The 20,179-nt window shown below is 55.6% G+C and overlaps 1 protein-coding gene across 1 annotated transcript; it reads left to right on the top strand.

The window, feature by feature from the left end:
* Positions 1 to 456: 456 nt before the first annotated feature.
* On the top strand, positions 457 to 18,414 carry IQCA1L (IQ motif containing with AAA domain 1 like). The gene is made up of 20 exons (XM_060281081.1): positions 457 to 539; positions 722 to 1,049; positions 2,034 to 2,153; positions 2,456 to 2,644; positions 3,270 to 3,341; positions 4,066 to 4,271; positions 5,184 to 5,268; positions 5,408 to 5,551; positions 5,710 to 5,785; positions 6,479 to 6,585; positions 6,699 to 6,797; positions 6,940 to 6,989; positions 8,217 to 8,299; positions 9,616 to 9,723; positions 9,854 to 10,053; positions 11,473 to 11,559; positions 11,703 to 11,880; positions 13,136 to 13,374; positions 15,307 to 15,378; positions 18,364 to 18,414. The coding sequence occupies exons 1-20, from the start codon at positions 457 to 459 to the stop codon at positions 18,412 to 18,414; spliced, it is 2,577 nt and encodes an 858-aa protein (XP_060137064.1).
* The last annotated feature ends 1,765 nt before the right edge of the window (positions 18,415 to 20,179 follow it).

Raw genomic sequence — 20,179 nt, forward strand, 5'->3', positions numbered from 1 at the left:
TGGGCCAGCCGGCCCTTTTCCTGTTCCCTCGTTTCTATGGGAACTGGCCGGGACAATCGGGGGTGGGGCCTCCCCGCCTCTCACCTGCGAGAAACTCGGCGCCCGGGAGGCAAAGGGGAAAGCATGGCGAGCAGGTGCGGGCTTCTTGGGGGGGGGGCAGCTTGCAACAGCCGCGCTCGACCGTCTCCGGGCTGGCCCGACGCAGCGTCTCTGGGGAGGCGGCTGGAGGAGGGAGGGGGCGCCAGGTGCGCGGGGGGGGGAGGGGGTCTGGTGTTCAGGAGCCCGAACACCCACCTGCCTGGTCAGATCTGATTCCCAGGTTTTGCCTGTTCGCGAGGGAAGTGGGGCCCTCATACTCCTGCATCGGTTTTTTTTTGGGGGGGTAGAATAAATGGCCCTTGGGGTCCCTTCCAGGTCCACCCTTCTGTTCTGATTCCATGAGCATCTGATCTCGCCATGGACGGCTTCCCTGCCGTTTGCGTTGGCCCAGGAGCTGCGGGGCGCCGGCCGGGGTGCCCTTCCCCCGAGGGCTGCGCTGGGTGGGTCTAATTCTCTCTCGGCTCTGGCCAGCCCGAGGCCTTTCTCCACGGCGGCCGCCCCTTCCAACCTCCTTGCTGGGCGTTCCTTCCTGGCCTTCCCAAAGCCGCCGCAGCGCCGAGGGGCGGCCTGGGCTGCGGACGGACTGGGGACGCGGCTCTTCCTCCCTCCCTCCCTCCCGCAGCACGTTCGGGAAATTGTGGCAGGAGTCTCGGGTGGCCCTGAAGGAGCTTTTGGCGCAGGAGCTGCCGGCGAAGCCGCCGAAGCCGGAGCGGAACCGGTCGGTGTTCTTCCACACGGTGGCCACGCTCTACCTGCGCTACATCCAGACGGCGCGGCGCCTCGAGGTTTGTTACGACCAGGTGGTGCAGCCGCAGAAGCGCCTGGTGTTGCGGCCTCTGCTGGACGGCGTGCTGGGCCGCATCCTGGAGCTCAAGCAGGAGCTGGTGGAGCTGGACCTGTCGGAATACCACTACATGGACCACGTGCTGCAGGAGCTCAAGCTGACGCCGGTCAGTCCCGGGCTGGCAGGGGGGGGGAGTGCGGGGGGAGACATCCTGTGGGGTTGGGGGGGGTGTTGGTCCTTGCCCTCACCATAAGAAAGACCCCCTACTCTGCTCTCCTAGACTAGGCCTGAAAGGAAGAGCCTCGGAGGAGCCCCCGAGAGCTGAGAGAATCTCATGCTGCCTTTCGCGAAAAGTAGGCGAGGTTCTAGTCCTCATGGTTTAAGCCGGGAAGGGCTAGAAGAGCGGGAGAAGGTGGCCTGGGCGGGGTTTCTCATGAAGGGGTGCCGGGAGAAAGGGGTGCCTCGAGCGCAGTGGCATCCGGGGAGACGGTTTGCGCAAGTTGGCCGCCTCCGCTCAAGACCCTTCCTGCCATCCTCAGTGCCACCCACCGGTGGCAACAGGGGGAAGGGACAGCTCCGACGGCGGGACGCTCCCTCCGCGGAGTCTGCGTGACGCTGACCTTGATGCCATTTCTGTGCCAGGAAAAGCCTTGTTTCTCGAGGCCGTTTAAATCTTGCGTAAGCTGCTTTTAAAGTGATTAAAGCTGGCTTTAATTCGGCTTTTACGCTGCTCATTTATATGTATCCCAGCGTTTCGTGGCCTTCTTTCGGGGATCTCTTGCCATTTTATTTCTCCCTTTTGTATGAGGCTGCATTTTTAATTTTAATGTATTTAGTCTTGTTCTTCAATTGTATTTTAACTAGTTGTTTTATATTTGGTGTTAGCCGCTCTGAGCCCGGGCTTGGCTGGGGAGGGCGGGGTATAAATACATTATTATTATTATTATTATTATTTATTATTATTATTATTATTATTATTATTATTATTATTATTAAAACCCTTTGTCAGCGGCCGAAAAGCAGGGTAGAAATCAAGTAACCGAAACCGCAGGCCGCGTTTGCACAACGTAGGCCGCGTTTGCACAAGGTACCTCCAGGTTCCAGCCAGCCACCAACCCCCTCCCGCCCCCATCTTCCCCCCTCTTTGCAGGCGGACATGGAGATCCCCATTCCCAAGTACTTTCTCAACGAGCGCGCAAAGATCCTCTTGGACCGCCAGGACATGTTGGTCGGGCTCCAGAGTCAAGTGGGGCTCTCCAAGAGAAGGACCGTGAGTGCCCCCTCCCTGGGAACGGGCATCGGATCGGGGCGAAGGGCTCCTCCTGGCGCTGCCCTGGGCCAGGCTGGCCTTGGACCCGAGGGGGAGGTTTTTCCTGGGGGGCGCCTGGCGCAGGGCCCAGACCGCGGGAGCTTTCTGCGCTCGCTCACGCCCTGCCAGGGCGGGATCGTTGCCCTCGGGTTCCTGGAGGAGCCCGGCGTGGCGGCCAGCGGCACCCGACGGCGCCCTGCGCTGGGGCTCCCCGTGGCGGGCGCTGGGGCCCCCGGCTGAAAAGGGCTGCCCCCTTCCCCCAGCCTGTGCGGTACAGCATGCCGCGGGAGGAGGCGGTGCGGCTGATCCAGATGGCCGAGCGGATGCGCCAAGGCCGCCTGCGCGCGCGCTTCATGTGGGAGATCCGGAGGGACGAGGAGCGCGAGAGGAAGGTGCGCGAGAGCGGCACCTATGAGCCAAACCGAGACCTGGCCGCCGTCACCATCCAGAAGGTGAGGGGGGCGGGCAATGCCTCCAAGGAGGAGCAGGAGGGGGGGCTGTTCCCCACGCCAGCTCGCCAGGGTCTTTGGCCCCTAGGACCACAAGGCGAGGGACGTCCCGCTCTGGTTGGAGGCTAGGAAGGATCCTGGAGAGAGGTGGGGTGGCCTTTCGAGGCGAGGGGGCGCAGACTTTCCTCTTCCCCAGCCCAAAGAGACAGGACTAGCCTCCCCCGCCTTACTCCGCCGCCATCCAGCTGCGACTCAAGGCGCTGGCGCCGTCGGGTGTGTGTGTGGTGGTTATGTTGACACCAGCTTAATCAGAAGGCCAATGGAGCCGAGGGACGCCGCGTGTTGATCCCCCAAACCCACGTCGTCCCAAAGCTTTGCCTTCCGCCTTCCGCCCGCCAACATGTTGTAAAAAGGCGCATTGCTGGCCTTTTTTTGGCGTGATGCTGCGCTGAACCCTGGAGAGGCGGGGGTTCTCTCGGGGGAGTCGGGAGTCCAATTGTGGGGCGCCTGATTGAACTGAGTTGTTCTTCGCAGTGGGCCTTCGTAGGCTCGTGGTTGCCCCCCACCTCACGCCCCACGAGCGCAGTCCCGGGTGGGTCCCGATTCACGTCCCTTCCTCTTCCTCCAGATCTGGAAAGGGTGCGTGCAGCGACGACTCATCAGACTCTCCCGGCAGGCGGAGATGATCTTCCTTGGCATGGTGAGCGCGCGCCCTGCCCCCTGTGCCGGACTCTTGCTACGGCCCTCCCGCCCCTTTTTCCAAGTACCGCTCCCCGGCCGTCCGGCTGTCCCGCAGGCTTGGAGGGCGCGGCCCCGACGAGGCAGAACGAGGGGTCGCTACTGGCACCGCCTTCCCTTCCCGCCGGTGCTAGCTCAGCTCCTGCGCGGGACCGGCTTAGCCGAAGCACCGCAGGAGGGTTTCGGGGGCCGCCGCGGGCCTGGCGCAGGAGATGGGGAGGGAGCGCGCCTTGCTAGCCCCGCGCTTCTCGCCATAGCGCGGCCCGGGCAGCCAAAGGCGCGTCCGTCTCTTGAGCCTGGCAGGGGTCTGTCCGCGTCTCCCCCCCCCCGTTTCCGCCGGGGCTCTTCCCGCCTCCTCCCCCCATTAGCGAGTGTTTAGTTCAGCGTTTTAAATAATTGTGTCCTCGGAATGATATTTAAAATCCATTTGGGGGGCAATGAGGCGGGAAAGTGCCTGGGCGCCGCGGCCGCTGCCGGGCAAGGAGGCGCCGCGCGCGCATATTACAAACTCATTACGGGGTAATTTACACGGCCGCGCTCGGCGCCCGCCTCCCATCTCGCCTAATGGCCTCGCCTGTGCCGTCTCTCTCTTTCCCCCCCCCAACCTCCCTCCGGCTCGGCGTGGGGCTGTGGGGGGAGGGAGAGGGAAGGTGCCCCCCCAGCTGCTCACCACCCACCCCGCGCAGGAGCTGGAGCCGGAGCTGGCGGGCCCCACGCCGGCCATGATCCGGGCGCAGCTGGGCGAGGAGCTGCGCCGCATGCGCCAGGCGGACTACGAGGCCGAGTACCAGATGGCGCTCGACAACATCCGCGACACCATCTACGAAGTGGAGGGGCCCAGCATGGGAGAGGCGCTCAAGGACCAGCTGCGCCAGTGGTTCATCGAGTGCCGGTGAGCAGCAGAAGGAGCAGCGGGCCCAGGAGACCCTCGACGGGCCCTTGGGAAGCAGTGGGAGGCTCTTGGGGTCCAAGGCTGCAATGAGCCCCCCCCCTTAAGATCCTAAGAGGAGGTTGGGTCTGCAGGGTCAGGCCAATAGCCCATCCAGTCCAGTATGAACAGTGGAAACCTGCAAGCAAAACATGGGCAGGAGGAGAGGAAGTCTCTAGCCATCTACAGTATAGCTCTCTCCTCCATGAATTCATCTAATCCTCTTTTAAAGCCATCCAAGACGACGACAACAACAACAATTAATAATAACCCCTTCTGACTGGTTGCCCCAGCCACTCTGGGCAGCTTCCAACATATATAAAAACAATAAAACCACAAACCTTTGAAAGCTTCTCTGTACGGCGCTGCCGTCAGATGTCTTCTAAAAGTCATCTCCTTGACATGGGATGGGAGGGTGTTCCACAGGGTGGGTGCCACTACAGAGAAGGCCCCCTGGTGGCCATAGGTGCTGGGAGTTCCATAAGGGCTATCTTTTAACTTGTTACAGGTAGGTAGCCGTGTTGGTCTGACTAGTCGAAACAAAAAATAAAAAAATTCCTTCCAGTAGCACCTTAGAGACCTCCAAGGTGCTACTGGAAGGAATTTTTTTATATCTTTTAACTCAGTGTTTCCCAATCTTGGGTCTCTAGCTGTTTTGGGACTACAACCCCCATAATCCCTAACTAGCAGGACCAGTGGTCAGGGATGATGGGATTTGTAGTCCAAAAATAGCTGGAGCCCCAAGATTGGGAAACACTGTTTTAACTGCCCTAAATCTCCCCAGCAGTAGCCCCCCTCCCTCAAGGGACAAGCTGGCCGGCTCCTCTCTCTCAGCGGACCATTGATGCTGCCCCCCCCCCGTTCTGCCTCCCACAGCAACCTGACCGGCTCCTTCCCCGACTACCCTGATGAGCAGATGGGGGGCTGCACTGTCCTCTTTGCTCAGAAGACCCCCGAAGAGGTATTGGACGGAAAGGCTGAAGAGGGGGAGGGGGGAGGGGCTTGCAGTGCCCCTCTGCCCTTGAGGAGGAGCCTCCTGGATACCCTCACTCTCCCCCCCCCCTCCATTCCTCTTGGAGTGACACAGATGCTCCCCGCAGGTGCAGGCTGAGCTGGAGCTGGCCGAGCTGAAGGCAGAAAGCAAGAAGAAGGAGAAGAAGAAGGAGGAGAAAGACAAAGGGGAAAAGGAGAAAGGGAAGGAGAAAGGGAAGGAGAAGGAAAAAGGGAAGGAGAAAAAGAAAGCGGTGAGGAGGAGGAGGAGGGTCCCTGCCCTGGCTGAACTCTTGGAGTCCACCTGCTCCTTGGGAGGCCACAGGGCAGAGTCCCCAGCCCACCTGTGCAGGGGTGGGGGTGGGGGCACCTTAGGGGTCTGCTAACGTGCTGGGTTTGAGGTTCTCCTCAGGAGGAAGATGAAGGCCTGCTGCTCCACCCCTCCAAGTTCCTGCCAACCATCAACCAGGGCTACCTGCGCTACACAGGTGAGGCAGGGCAGAGAGGAGCCCAGTGTGGGAGGGGAGGGGTTGCAAGCAGGGGGCTCTTGGGCAACTTTGACCTGTAAAGCTGCCAGCAGTGGGTCAATGTAGGGTCTGTTGCATGGGGGGGGGGGGCAGAAGGAGACCACACAGTGCCAGATTAAACCCTTGGGAAGCCCCTAGGCAGTCGACATCTCAGGGGCCCCCTTGCAAACTATCTTCAAATATGTGCTTCGTTTTACCAACCAACCATTTGATTACACAAAAGAAGCAGTATCTGTTTTGATCCATTGTCTCGGGGCCCCTAAAAGTTGGGGGCCCATAGGCTGGTCCTTACTCTGCCTATTTGTAATCCAGCTCTATGCCCACCCCCTGGGGATAAGCGGGCATCTTGGAGACTCCAGGAGCTCCACACCCAGCCCAGGGTGGCAGAGCACCCCCCCTCCAGGCACCTCTCCATATGGTTAGGTGTTGGGCCAAACACCAGATTCCTGCATCGCTGGGGGCTGGACTGGAAATCTGGAGTTCTATCACTGAGCCCTGGACGTCCCTCCACGGTGCCTTCTGGCCCAGACCTCCTGTCCTCAGTCAAGTGGGCACTGACCGCAGCCATCTTGGCAAGCTGGACAGGGCTGCTGGGCACAGTGAGGGCTGGGGGAGGGGAGCACAGGGACATCAGTACTGCCTGCCCCCCCCAAGGCTGCTGGAGTGACCAGGATGAGGTCATCAACTTTGAGCAGCGCTACCAGGAGGACCTGATCAAGGTGGACAAACGGAAGGAGGTGGAGGAGGAGATACGGCTGCAGGTGGGTGCCCAGGCGGAGAGGCAGGCCCTTCTCCTCCAAAACTTCAGGGGCCACAGAAGCTGGGCCCCTGCAGCCCTTTTCTGAGGCCTCCTCCCCTCCCTTCCCCTGCTCAGGTGGATGAGCTGATGCGACAGGAGCTTACGCACCTCAAGCTGGCCATCGACCAGGAAGTAGCGAGGCCCATCAAGGCCAAGGCCAAGAAGAGTGCCAAGGTCAGTGCATGGGGGGGGGGGAGAAGGAGGGAAAAGCCTTTTATCCAAGGAGCATCCCTTGGAGGAGCCTGTCCTTTATGCCCCGCATTCACCTGCCCAGAGCTGCACAACAACTTTCTCTGGCTTTTTTTTTTTTTTGGAGCAGAAAAAGGGGAAGAAGGGGAAAAAGGAGAAAGACCTGACACCAGACAGGTAGGTCCCCCTCTCTTCTCCCCCCCCCCCCCCCCCGTTCCTCCTGGCCATGCTGAAGAAGAGCAGGTGTGGCTCCTGGGTGGGGGGGGAGGTGGTGCTGGGGGCACAGGCCTGCTACGTAAATTCAAGCAAGCAGGGGTGTGCCATGGGGTCTGAGGCAAAGTGGGTAGAGTGGATGCCATCCCTGAAGGGGGGTGGCATCACCAGAGGCAGCACCGCCCCAGGACACCCACCTCCACCACTAGCTCCACCTCTGCTCGTCCCTATGGGCGATTCGCCCCACCCCTGGGTGCACCACCCCAGGTGGCCAAGAGGCTTCCTCTGCCACTGCATGGGGTTGGCCCCCACCAAGGATGCAGCCCAAAATCACACTTTTCTGCTTTGCCTCAGAGTGGCTAGGGGCCCGCTTGCCCACCTGTGTGCTCCCTGGGACTCTGCTCTGCTATGGGCACCTTGGCAGAGGAGGGCAAGGAAGGGGTGCAGATACAGCTTCTTTCCAAGCGAGCCTAGAGATGCCTCTGCTTGCAATAAGCTCCGAGGGCCTTCTGGCGGTTCCCTCCCTGCGAGAAGTGAGGTTACAGGGAACCAGGCAGAGGGCCTTCTTGGTGGTGGCGCCATCCCATCAGATGTCAAGGAAATAATCAACTGACTTCTATAAGACATCTGAAGGCAGCCCTGCATCAGAAAGTTTTTAATGCTTGACATTTTATTATGTTTTTATATGTGCTGGAAGCTGTCCAGCCAGATGGGAAGTGTATAAATAATAAAACCATTATTAATATTAATATTAATATTAATGTTGATAGTTACTAGCCACAAAGTTCCCTGTAACCCTACTCCTCGCAGCGAGGGAACCACCAGAAGACCCTCGGAGGAGGACCTCCGTGTCCAGGCTGAGCGATGGGGGTGAAGGTGATTCTCTGCTCCAGGAATTTCTCTAATCTCTTAGCGCCAACCACCCAGGTTGCCTCCTGCAGAAGTGAGCTCTGTAGTTTTAGCTGTGTGCTGCTTTCAAATTAATTGTTTTTAACAGAATTAATTTGCCCAGGCAGACAAAGAAAGTGATCTCACAGAGTTCTCTTCTCTAGCAGATTTACAGGGAAGTTCTGTGGGCTGCTGCCCCTTCATGTGCCCGTCTGGCGAAACATGAAATGTGGCTGGGGGACCCCCCCACCCCCAACCACCTAGCCCTGGCTGAGCCTTGCCTCCCTCCCCTCTGCCCCTCAGGACCCTCGAATCCCTCTATGAGGAGCTTGTGCTTGAGGGCATCATTAAGAGGCCACAGAAGGTGCAGCTGGCCGATTACACAGGTGAGTCACCTTTCTTTCTGCACGGAACTCAAGGTGGCATCCATGGTTCTCCCTCTCCTCCTTTCATCTTCACAACAACCCTGCGAGGTAGGTTAGGCTGAGAGGCCGCAAGCCGCCCAAGGTCACCCAGCGAGCGTCATGGCCGAGGGGGATTTGGACCCTGGTCTCTCCCAGGTCCTAGTCCCACACTCTAACCCAGGCATAGGCAAACTTGGCCCTCCGGGTGTTTTGGGACTACAACTCCCATGATCCCTAGCTAACAGGACTAATGGTCAGGAATGATGAGAATCGTAGTCTCAAAACATCTGGAGGGCCGAGCTTGCCCATGCCTGCTCTAACCACTACACCATCTCTTGGACATAAGATACAACAGAGCTCCTCCTCCTCCTCCTCCTCTTTGCTGCCATTTCCTCGCTTGGACTCCCTCTGGGGGGATATGAGCGAAATCCCCTTTATTTCACCTCAGCCATGGAATGTGTGCCACAATCTGCCGTACAATGGCAGGGCTGGAAGGAACCTCCTGGGGGCTGCTGGGTCCAACCACCACCAACGCGAATAGCACAGCCTGTTTGCCTGACCCTGAATGTCCCACCAAACCAACCTGCCAGAGAAGGGAGGGGACTGACAATTAATCCCGAGTGCGGCAGCCAGACTGGGGACTGGGAGTGGCTGCTGAGACCATATAACACTGGTCCTGAAAGACCTACATTGGCTCCCAGGACGTTTCCGAGCACAATTCAAAGTTCTGGTGTTGACCTTGAAGGCCCTCGGCTCTGTATACCTGAAGGAGCATCTCCACCTGCATCATTCAGCCCGGACACTGAGGTCCAGCGCCAAGGGCCCTCTGGCAGTTCCCTACCTGTGAGAAGCGAGGTTACAGGGAACCAGGCAGAGGACCTTCTCAGTGGTGGCTCCCACCCTGTGGAACACCCTCCCATCAGATGTCAAGGAAATAAACACCTATCTGACTTTTAGAAGACATCTGAAGGCAGCCCTGTTTAGGGAAGTTTTTACTGTTTGATCTTTTAGCGTGTTTTGAATATTCTGTTGGGAGCCACCCAGAGTGGCTGGGGAAATGCAGTCAGATGAGTGGGGTGTAAATAAATTTGGTGTTCAAGGGTATGGCCTGGCAGGGAGGGGGCAAGCTCCAGCAGAGGCGTTTGGAAGTTTTACTATGTTTATATATGCTGTAAGCTATGCAGAGTGGCTGGGACAACCCAGTTAGATATGTGGGGTAAACAGCAGATATTATTTTTATTGTTATTATTATTATTATTATTAGACACTGGCTGAGGGCCTCCCCTTTTCCGTACCAGGTGACTTCTGCTACCTGGGCACCTACCTCCGCCAGCAAGAGATCGAGCCAATCCCCTCCACTTTGGACGTGCGCCAGAACATTGCCCTGTATGCTGTCCTGCGTCTGGGTAGGGCGGTAGCCAGTCCCCCACCCCATAACGTGTCCCGGTGTTGCTCCCAGAACGTTGCCCTGGGCCCTGCCCTCTTTCTCTGGGTGTGGAGACCCCCTTTCTTGCCTCCCCTTCCCTCCCCCCACAGGCTCTCAGGCTGTGCATGAGATGGCCCCCCTGGTGAAGTCCCTCCTCCTGGCCGGTCCAGGGGGGACTGGGAAGAAGATGCTGGTCCACGCCGTGTGCACGGAGACGGGCGCCAACCTTTTTGACCTCTCCCCAAGGAACCTGATTGGAAAATACCCAGGCAAGGCTGGCCTTCAGATGATGATCCACCTGGTGTTCAAGGTATGGCCTGGCAGGGAGGGAGCAAGGTTCAGCAGAGGTGGTTTTAGGGGTACGTGACCGGGTGCACAGGGCGCTGGGGAAAAGTCCAAAGTCCTCCACTGGGTCCTGGCATTGCAGCTGGCGAGGATCGCTAGTGGGCTGGCTGGAAGGAAGATTTATTTATTTCTCTCAGAAAACTTATACACTGCTTGATAGGGGTTCCCCCTCCAAAAAAAAACCACACCTCATGTGGAAATGTTGTGGATAGTAGGAGAGGATATATTGATTAAATATTATCCTTCCTCACTCATCGCTAGTGAGCTAGTAGCAGAGCACATTCCCTTGTACATAGCAGGAAGCTTGTTGATAGATGGGTTGGAATTGTATAAGTTGAGCAATCCAGTCTGGCTTGTCTAGATTGGATTGTTCCTGGTAAATTTCCTCTTTAGGTATAGGGTAAAGGGACCCCTGGGGTTGCGGCGCTCATCTCGCATTATTGGCCAAGGGAGCCGGCGTACAGCTTCCAGGTCATGTGGCTAAGCTGGCTAAGCATGGCTAAGCTGCTTCTGGCGAACCAGACCAGCGCACGGAAATGCCGTTTACCTTCCTGCTTGGAGCAGTACCTATTTATCTACTTGCACTTTGACGTGCTTTCAAACTGCTAGGTTGGCAGGAGCTGGGACCGAGCAACGGGAGCTCACCCCATTGCAGGGATTCAAACCGCCAACCTTCTGATCGGCAAGCCCTAGGCTCAGTGGTTTAACCCACAGCTCCACCCGCGTCCCTAAAATTTCCCCTCTAGTTTCCTCTTAAAAACAATAATGACAGGACAGTCTTCTTTTAAAAGTAATGGTAAAGTTTACTTGCAGTCAGTTCACAGTATTGTTCTGAAGGCAGGCTTTAGCTTGTAGAAAGAGCAGCATAAGAGGAAGATGGGCCAAAAGAGCAGCATAAGAGGAAGATGGCTGTGGGACCAGCCCTTTTGTAGGGTCTGCCAGGGTCACGCCCACCTACCTGGTCACACACAGGGGGAGGATGCTCCAGAGCAGGTGTGACAGGAAGTCCTCCCGGTCTGGAACATTCCCCTGTGTGTACACTCTAGGAAACAGGAAATGTTGTGTTTGACTGCTTAAGTGAAGGATACACCCCACACCTCAAAGGGGTTTGCAAAAAGATGAGGCTCAGCCCCTTCATGAGCCCCTCTGGCAAAACACAAATGGTTGGTTTTGGCTGCAGCAAAGAGCCACTCAACCCTCCATCATCCGGTCAACTTCTGGGCTTCCTCTCTGGAGACTGAGCAAGGCAGCAGGAGTTTGGAAGCAGCTGCACCAACCCCAGCCCCCCTCCCCCCGCCTCACTTTGCAGACCACCTGGTCATAAAGGTGGGGGTCACTTTCCAGCATCTGCCCAGAGTTCTTTTTTGTGCCCCCTCCCCTGCAGGTGGCCCGTCTCCTGCAGCCATCCGTCATCTGGGTGGGGGACGCAGAGAAGACCTTTTACAAGAAGGTCCCCAAAGAGGAGAAGGAGGTGAGTGAGGGGGGGGGAGGAGATGCCCAGAAGGGGGGGTGGCAATAATAGCCAATAACTTGGAAAAAAGCAGGTTGAAGCTGGCTGGGGGGGTCTCTGCTCACTGTCATCTTTTCCCCTGGCCTGGGGCTGCTGCCCCACAGCACGACCCCAAGCGGCTGAAGAAGGACCTGCCCAAGGCATTGAACCTGCTGAAGGCGGAGGACCGTGTGCTCCTGATGGGAACGTCCAGCCAGCCCTACCTGGCCGACATCAAGGGCCTCTGCAAGACCTATGAGAGGATCCTCCTCATCCACCGGCCAGACTATGGCTCACGCTACGGTGAGGAGAGGGGCTGGGGTCGGTTTGGGGGCACAGGGTGTCTTTGGAGAAGGGTAGGAACACTCAGCTGGTCTCTGGGAGGTGGTAGCTGGGTCAGATTCTGGGAACAAGGCCTGAACTGCTGAGATCTTGTTTCTTCCTGCCTTGAGTGACCTTTGGGGTGGGAAATGACTCCCAAGCAGGATCTTTCATGGGGCTTAAGGGGCACTAAGGAGGGTAGAGGGTGCAAGTCATGGGTGGCAGTGGTCTTGTGAATCAGGGACCTGTCATTGCGCAGCAGCCCCTTAAGGTCAAGTGGGTCACCCTTGCTGATTCCAGTATCCTTCTGGCCAGAGCGTCCAGAACAGTTCAGCCAAGCCATCCGTAGCCGTTTTTGGTTTATACATTTCGTAAAAGATCTACACTGCTTGATTGTTTAAAGAAACGCCAAAGTGGTAGATAGGATGCTAGAAGAAAACATTGCATGAAACTATCTAGGACAGTGATGGGCAACCTTTTGAGCTTGGTGTGTCAAAATTTGCCAAAAAAACGAGCATAACTCGGGTGGTGTGTCACTTCGAGAAAAAACCATAATTTTGCGATATTTATAGTTTAAATAACAAAAATGTATAATTGTAACATACTGTATAACTGTAGTTAATAAACCAAAAACTAATTATTTAACCAAACCAAACGAAAAACCCCTTATTTATCACAAAGTGTCCAGAGTTGTTGAGCTTTTTGGGGGGAGCTGCTGACCAAAGTTTTGAATGTTTTTTTTGGGGGGGGTGCAAAAGTTGCTTTGCTTTTTTTGGGGGAAAGAGAACAGAAATAAATGACGAATAATACATTCGCTGGAACTAACACGCAGCACCGACATAGTCTGCCAAAGCGCCAAAAAACCCAGCACAGAATGGGTTAAAAAATGAACGCTGTTACACCCAAACATCATCTGCCAAAGCGCCAGAAAAAAACAGCACAGAAAGGGTTAAAAAACCAATCTCTGGCTACCAGCAACAACAACAACAAAGGATCTGGGTTAGAGGGAGAACAAATGGGGGGGCAACAACAACAGCGCGAATGGGCCGATGTGGCGCGTGCCAGCAGTGAGGGCTCTGCATGTCACGTCTGACACACATGTCATAGGTTCGCCATCACTGATCTAGGAGTTCCGCTTGCTGCATCAGTCCGGGCGCCTGGGGTGGGGTGGGGTGGGGGGGTGAGGCCGTGAGACAGAAGGGGGCCTGACAGACCCGGACACCCCTTCCCCCCCCAGTGACGTGGAAGCGGCTGGTCGAGAAGTACGGCGGGATTGTCACCAGCGCCCTGGACCTCAGTGCGCTGGCGAAGGTGTCGGACGGCTACAGCCAGGGCAGCATGGCTGAGGCAGTGAAGTCGGTGCTGAGCGAGAGGCGCCTCCTGCAACTCCCCAAAAGGCCGCTCCACGCCGGGGAGCTCCTGCAGATGCTGGGCAGGGAGGACCCCATCTACCCTGCGGAAGAGGCGATGCTCAGGGTGCGTAGCCTGTCCTGCCCCCTTCCCTAGGCGGCCTCTGGCCTGGAGTGCTTGGCCCACGGAGGGTGGCTGGCCTCGCCCTGAGGCTCCAGGAGAGAACCCCGCCAGCCTCTTTCCCATCCCCTTGTGCCGTGGCGACCCTTTGGGCTGGGGGTGGCCAGACAGGCCCCCCCACCCCACCCCCAGTGGAATGGGGTCTCAGCTCGGAGCTCAGACATGCAGGTGTTCTCCCATTGCTGGCAGAGCGGGGAAAGAGAAGGGAGGAATAAAAAGAGGGTGAGCCCAGGCAGGTAGGAGAATATCTACGTAGCTCTGCGCTCCCCCCGACAGGGCACAGTGGGGGTGTCTCTCACGGAGTTCTCTCCAGCCTGTTCACCGCAAGTTCAACTCTGAGCTTCAGCTCCTGTCATGGGCCTGTCTAGCAAAACACAACTTGTTGCTTTGACTGCGTTTTAAACACAGGAGCCAACTCCTAGGGGCCGAGGGGTCTTCACACACACCCCCAATGAAATATTTGAGGGGGCTGGCACCCCCCAAAGTTGATGGGCATTGCCATTCAAATGGTGTGCATGCAACGTGCCATAGGATTGATTATGTGGGGCAGGGCTTCCCCCACCCCCACCCCGGCAATATTTTTTTCAAGTTGGCACCCCTGATTTTAAATATCCCACAAACATTGGGCCTGAAACATAGAAACGTGGAATTGAATGAAATATTTATTGCTAAAAGCTATGAGCCGTCCCAATGGGTCACAATGCCTAAAATACAAATAATTAATTTAAAACAGAACAGCATCCACAGCAAAGCAAACACCTGCCTAAGTTTAGCACTCCACGTCTCCCCCTCCCCCTCATGATACTAGCCTTGGTGCCTAGCTCTCAACTAACAGGCAGCCAAGGCAAATTTTAGAACCTGTGCAGTAATAAGTACATTATTGCCAGCCAGCAAAATAGAGATTTGCTCAAGGGGAGAGCGATTGGAGAGAGAGCAAAGGATGTACAGTGGAACCTCGGTTAATGAACACCTCGGTTTATGAATTTTCGGTTTACGAACGCCGCGGACCCATCTGGAATGGATTAATTCACTTTCCATTACTTCCAATGGGAAAGTTCGCTTCAGTTTATGAACGCTTCAGTTTATGAACAGACTTCCGGAACCAATTACACCCATGCTTCGGGTTAAGTACGCTTCAGGTTGAGTACTCTGCGGACCCGTCTGGAACGGATTAATCCACTTTCCATTACTTTCAATGGGGAAGTTCGCTTCAGTTTATGAACGCTTCAGTTTATGAACAGACTTCCGGAACCAATTACACCCCTGCTTCGGGTTAAGTACGCTTCAGGTTGAGTACTCTGCAGACCCGTCTGGAACGGATTAATCCACTTTACATTACTTTCAATGGGAAAGTTCGCTTCAGTTTATGAAGGCTTCAGTTTAAGTACTCCGCAGATCGCCTGGAACAGATTAATCCACTTTACATTACTTTCAATGGGAAAGTTCGCTTCAGTTTATGAAGGCTTCAGTTTAAGTACTCCGCAGATCGCCTGGAACAGATTAATCCACTTTCCATTACTTTCAATGGGAAAGTTTGCTTCAGTTTATGAACGCTTCAGTTTATGAACAGACCTCTGGAACCAATTGTGTTCATAAACCGAGGTACCACTGTAATCGAGGGATTTTTGTCTAGGGGATGTACATAAAGGGCATCGTAACAAATAGTGTTGTAGAGTTGGAAGGGACCCTGAGGATCATCTAGCCCAACCCCCTGCAAGGCAGGAATATGCAGCTGGGATCGAACCTGCAGCCTTGGCATTATCAGCACCAGGCTCTAACCCACTGAGCTACTACTCTTCCACCTGCTCTTTCTCTAAGCCCTGCATTCCTCCACCCCCTTTCCTGAAAGTCTCCTGCCTTCTGGGCATCCTCCTACAGGAATGGTACAGCAAGACCCCCCTGGGCAAGAAGAAGATGCTGTCCGAACAGGAGAAGCTCAGGGCAACGGAGGCAAAAGACAAGAAGAAGAAGAAGAAGAAGAAATAGGGAGGGGAGGGGAGGGGAGGGGGGAAGCAGACCCTTTGCAGCTGCAGCATAAATGAGTTCTATGCAAAGGCTGGCATGGCACAGGTGTGTGGGGAAGTGGGTGTCTGCAACCCCTAAGTTTGCTCCTGGGAATCATAGAATCGTGGCATTAGATGGGTCCCCCAAGCTTCATCTAGTCCAACCCCCTGCAATGCAGGAATCTCAGCTGAAGCATCCATGGCAGGTGGCCATCCCACTTCTGCATAAAAACCTCCCCAAACAGGACAGTGTGCGCAGGGGTCACGGGAGACGCGTATGGGTGCTGGATGAGGCCTGAACAACCTATCATTGGTAGGGGACTCAGCCCACAGGAGGACTGGCTGGTTTCTAATGCTTCTGGGCAGGTGGGCTAAGGTCAGGTCGAAGGCATCCCCCTGGCCTTGGGCCTTGCCAGAGTTAGGCCTGAAGGAGCCCAGTGCTCTGCGTCCTTCCTCGGGCCAGACTGATTCGGAAGCAACATGAAATAGCGCTGGGCAGCACCCCCCCCCTGGAGAGTGATCTGGGGCTGACCCTTGAGCCACATCAAGCCCCTGACCTAGTTTGGGGACCTTCTAATTCCATCAGTTAAGTGGGGGGGGGAGTCAGGCAAAGGAGAATCGGGGGCTGCCTCAGCCGCACCCACCCAAATCTGCCTGAATCTGCACTCTGGAATCTGGCTGCATCCAGTGCGCAGCCTAAGCATTTAGCCATCTCCTGGGGGCTGGGGAGGCACCGGTCTTGTTCTCTGAGAAATTGGCTCTGCGGGGTGGAAGGGGGGGAAGTTGCAAAACTGTCTGGGGGTTGACGTACCGTTTGGGGTCAAGCTAGGCTCTTAAGCAGTGGGAAGAGGGCGCTGCCTACAGAGAGCAGGTCCTCCTCCTCAAGTAGAACATAGAATCTTAGAATGGTAGAGTTGTAAGGGACCTTGGGGGTCATCTAGTCCAACCCCCTGCAATGCAGGACTCTCTTGCCCAATGTGGGGCTTGAACCCACGACCCTGAGATTAAGAGTCTCGTGCCCTACTTGGAGCAAGCCAGAAGGCAAGTGGCTCTTGACTTTACTTGTTGCAGCCACATGCAGAGAGAAGCTATAATTATAGAGTGAGAAAACAATCAGGTTGCTTATTGCAGTGTGGTGTAGTGGTTAGAGCATTGGATTGGGCATAGGAGAGAGCAGGGATCCAATCCCCCACTCAAACATGAAGCTCACTGGCTGACCCTGGGTGAGTCACTGCCTCTCAGCCTAACCTACCTCACAGGGTTTTTGTGGGGATTAAGTGAGGAGGGGGAGAGCCATGTGCTTCAGGTCCTTGGAGGAAAAGGTGGGATAGAAATGGAATAAACCAATGTGGAGAGGAAAGTTTCTGGGACTAGCCTAACCAGCTGATCTGGTGGCCCTGAGAGATAGATTCAGAGAGAAAGAGGGTCAGCCTAAGAGGTTGAAGATACAGGGATCGTCTGGAGGCCCCTAACTCACTCACTCTTAACACTAACTCATTCACTCTTAACAAACTGAGTCCACCCAAACTGCCAGCCTCTTTCCCCCAGGCTAGAGAAGCAGCTGTGCCACTTTTCAAAAAGGGAGCCTGAAATGTTGGGGGAACTTTTGAGGAAAGTGCAGCAGTGCTAGAGGAACAAAGGGGGGGGCTTGGGAGTGTGTTAAAGGGCACCAGCCAAAGCTCCTGCCAAAAACTTTGCAGAATTGTCCTGCCTCCAGCTCAGGGTGTCCTCTCGCTTCAATCTATTGTGTGCTTGATTGGAAATAAAAGACATGGATGTCCTTAAAGTGAACATAGACTCAGTTGTTTCCTTTTGTATCTTTGAGACCGCCACCCTCGGCAGAAGGAGATGGCAGGTCCCTAAGAGGAGAATTATTATTATTATTTATTATATATTATTTATACCCTGCCCATCTGACTGGGTTGCCCCCGCCACTCTGGGTGGCTCCCAACAGAAAATTAAAAGCACAATAAAACATAAAACATTAAAAACGTCCCTAACAGGTCTGCCTTCTGATGTCTTCTAAAATCTGATAGTTGTTTTATTTCCTTGACATCTGATGGGAGGGTGTTCCACAGGGCGGGTGCCACCACTGAGAAGGCCCTCTGCCTGGTTCCCTGTAACCTCAAATCTCGCAGGGAGGGAACCGCCAGAGGGCCCTCGGCGCTGGACCTCAGTGTCTGGGCCAAACGATGGGGATGGAGACGCTCCTTCAGGTATACTGGACCGAGGCCATTTAGGGCTTTAAAGGTCAGCACTAACACTTTGAATTGTGCTTGGAAACCTCCTGGGAGTCAATGTAGTTCTTTCAGTACTGGTGTTATATGATCCCGGTGGCCGCTCCCAGTCACTAGTCTAGCTGCCACATTCTGGATTAGTTGTAGTTTCTGGGTCACCTTCAAAGGTAGCCCCATGTAGAGCTCATTGCAGTAGTCCAAGCGGGAGATAACTAGAGCATGCACCACTCTGGCAAGACAGTCCGCGGGCAGGTAGGGTCTCATTCTGCATACCAGATGGAGCTGGTAGACAGATGCCCTGGACACAGACTTGACCAGCGCCTCCCTTGACAGTGGTGAGTCCAAAATGACTCCCAGGCTGTGCACCTGGTCCTTCAGGGGCACAGTTACCCCATTCAGGACCAGGGAGACCCCCACACCCACCCGCCCCCAAAAAACAGTACTTCTGTCTTGTCAGGATTCAACTTCAGTGTTGCTTAATAAACAGAAAAGGGCACAGAAGTAAACCATAAAGGAATAAGGAATGTGCCACTCCAAACTGGCAGACGTGAGTTTTGCAACCTCAAGAGAGAAGACATTTGGGAGAGTCAAAAGCTTCTTCCCTTGCAGAGCTGGAGGGGTTTAGCTGCCTGTACTAGTTAAGACACCAGTTGCCCTGCTGGCTCCTTGCCTCTTGCATTGCCTTCCTTGTTTAGGGCATCAAGCGGCCAGAAAAAGATTCTTGCGAGATCATCCCTTGGCTTTGATTTGTTTGGAGGTGCGGAATCGGCAGCAGCTCTGTTTCCGAGGTGGTCCCCACCCTCCAAACCCCACGTACTACAAGACCCACTTTCCCCATTTTGACTGTAAATCATGTCACCCTTTGCAAATGGGCACCTGATAGCATCATAGAATTATACGGTAGAGTTGGAAGGGGTCCCAAGAGCCATCTAGTCCAACCCCCTGCAAAGCAGGATGCTGTTGTGCTGAGTGCTGGGGGGAGGGAATCTACAGCCCAAACACAAAGGCACGATTGCTAAATGGGCACAAACGGGGGACTCTGTGATGCCACATTAAGAAACTTAAGCATCTTCTTCCTGTCTCTGCACTCTCTTTCTCCTGCTTGCAATGGAGTAGGCCAGGGGTTCCCAACAAAATTTTCTCGAGGACCCCTCATCGAGCCGCTATTGTGACAAGGACCCCCATTAATTCCTAATCCTAAAATTAAAAAGTGGTTTTATTTATTTTTCAGTTGTTTTCCTCTTTTCTTTATCCTTCTTGGGGGGGGCGTTGGTGTGGTGGTGGCTGTGGTGGCGGCGGTGTGATGGCCGTCTGGGGGTCGGGGGGGTTCCCTTTGGAGGGGGGGAGGTTTCTACCCTTTCACCTGGGTTGAGGGTGGTGGTGGGGCCCTCTCTTCCCTGTTGTCCCCTCTTCTTTTCTCCTCCTCTGGGGGTGGCTGTATTTGCGGCGGTAGCAGCGCCAGCGCCAGCAGGTTCGGTGCAGCCTTTGTTCTTTGGGTCCCCACGAGGCTCCCCGTGTGGCGCGCAGGAGCTGCGGGATCGGGGGCCTTCGCTTGGGGGGGCTCCTTCCCCCTCTTGGGCAGCTAGGGGTGATGGCGACTGCAGTCGCGAGGCAGGCCCCCCAGGATCGTTGCGCGGTGGGAGGTCTCGGGCTACGGAGCTCCGCTTGGCCGTCGGCCGGGTGCCCTCGGCTTCGGCCCGACGGGCCTGCGGGGGGCCTCAGCAGCTCCTCGCTTGCTCCGCCGGACGTTTCCGACGCCCACGCGGTCGCCGCGGGGTCCGCGGCCTGGAAGGCGGTTTCGGGCCTCTAGGCCCAGGGGTTCCGCCGAGTCTCCGGCCGGGCGCACTCAGCCTCGGTCCGGGGCGGTCGCCGGGGGGCCTTCAGCGGCTCCCCGGTTGATGCACCGGGCTCGCTTTGCGCCCGCGCACCGGCGGCGGCAGTTCCGCCGGGCCAGAGGCTTGGCATCTAATAGCATCTTGAGGACCCCTCTGGCATAGCTCGCGGACCCCTGGGGGTCCCCGGACTACCTGTTGGGAACCACTGGAGTAGGCTGTCTGTGAGCTCTGCCCCAGAGAGTGCACTCCATTTTGAACTGGACTATGGACTTTTGTAACTTTTAGGGATTACTGGGTGCCTGATTCTCATCCCTGTATCTGTTGAATCCTGACAAGACTTTTGATGTCAGTAAACCGTATATTTTTCTTGTTTACTTAAACTAAATGAGAGTGTTTTCTTGGTTAAGAGGGAGAATGTTATTCAAGTCTGCCTAAGCATCCTTGGACGTATTAATTGTTCTCTAAGATTATCCTAAAATAAGTTGTGCATGGAAGGTGATTTTCAGGTCCCCAAAGGGCACTTTGGGTGGAAATCTCAGAGGATGACCACTCCCTCACTCCCTGTCTCCAGGTGGAGCAATTTCCTCACTTTAGAAAGGGAGCTTGTTTTCCATAATTGGGTCTGCTTTTTGTGAGCTGTGTGATCTGAAGAAAAAGGTTCTCTCATGTCCGGGGA

The sequence above is a fragment of the Zootoca vivipara genome, chromosome 12, assembly GCF_963506605.1.
Source record: "Zootoca vivipara chromosome 12, rZooViv1.1, whole genome shotgun sequence".
Taxonomy (NCBI): Eukaryota; Metazoa; Chordata; class Lepidosauria; order Squamata; family Lacertidae; genus Zootoca; species Zootoca vivipara.

Excerpts from the sequence above, each read along its gene's own strand:
- IQCA1L (XM_060281081.1), top strand. The coding sequence starts at position 457 with ATGGACGGCTTCCCTGCCGTTTGCGTTGGCCCAGGAGCTGCGGGGCGC. Across the intron at positions 2,154-2,455 it reads GGCTCTCCAAGAGAAGGACC|CCTGTGCGGTACAGCATGCC; the intron begins GTGAGTGCCCCC and ends CCCTTCCCCCAG. Across the intron at positions 8,300-9,615 it reads GCAGCTGGCCGATTACACAG|GTGACTTCTGCTACCTGGGC; the intron begins GTGAGTCACCTT and ends TTTCCGTACCAG.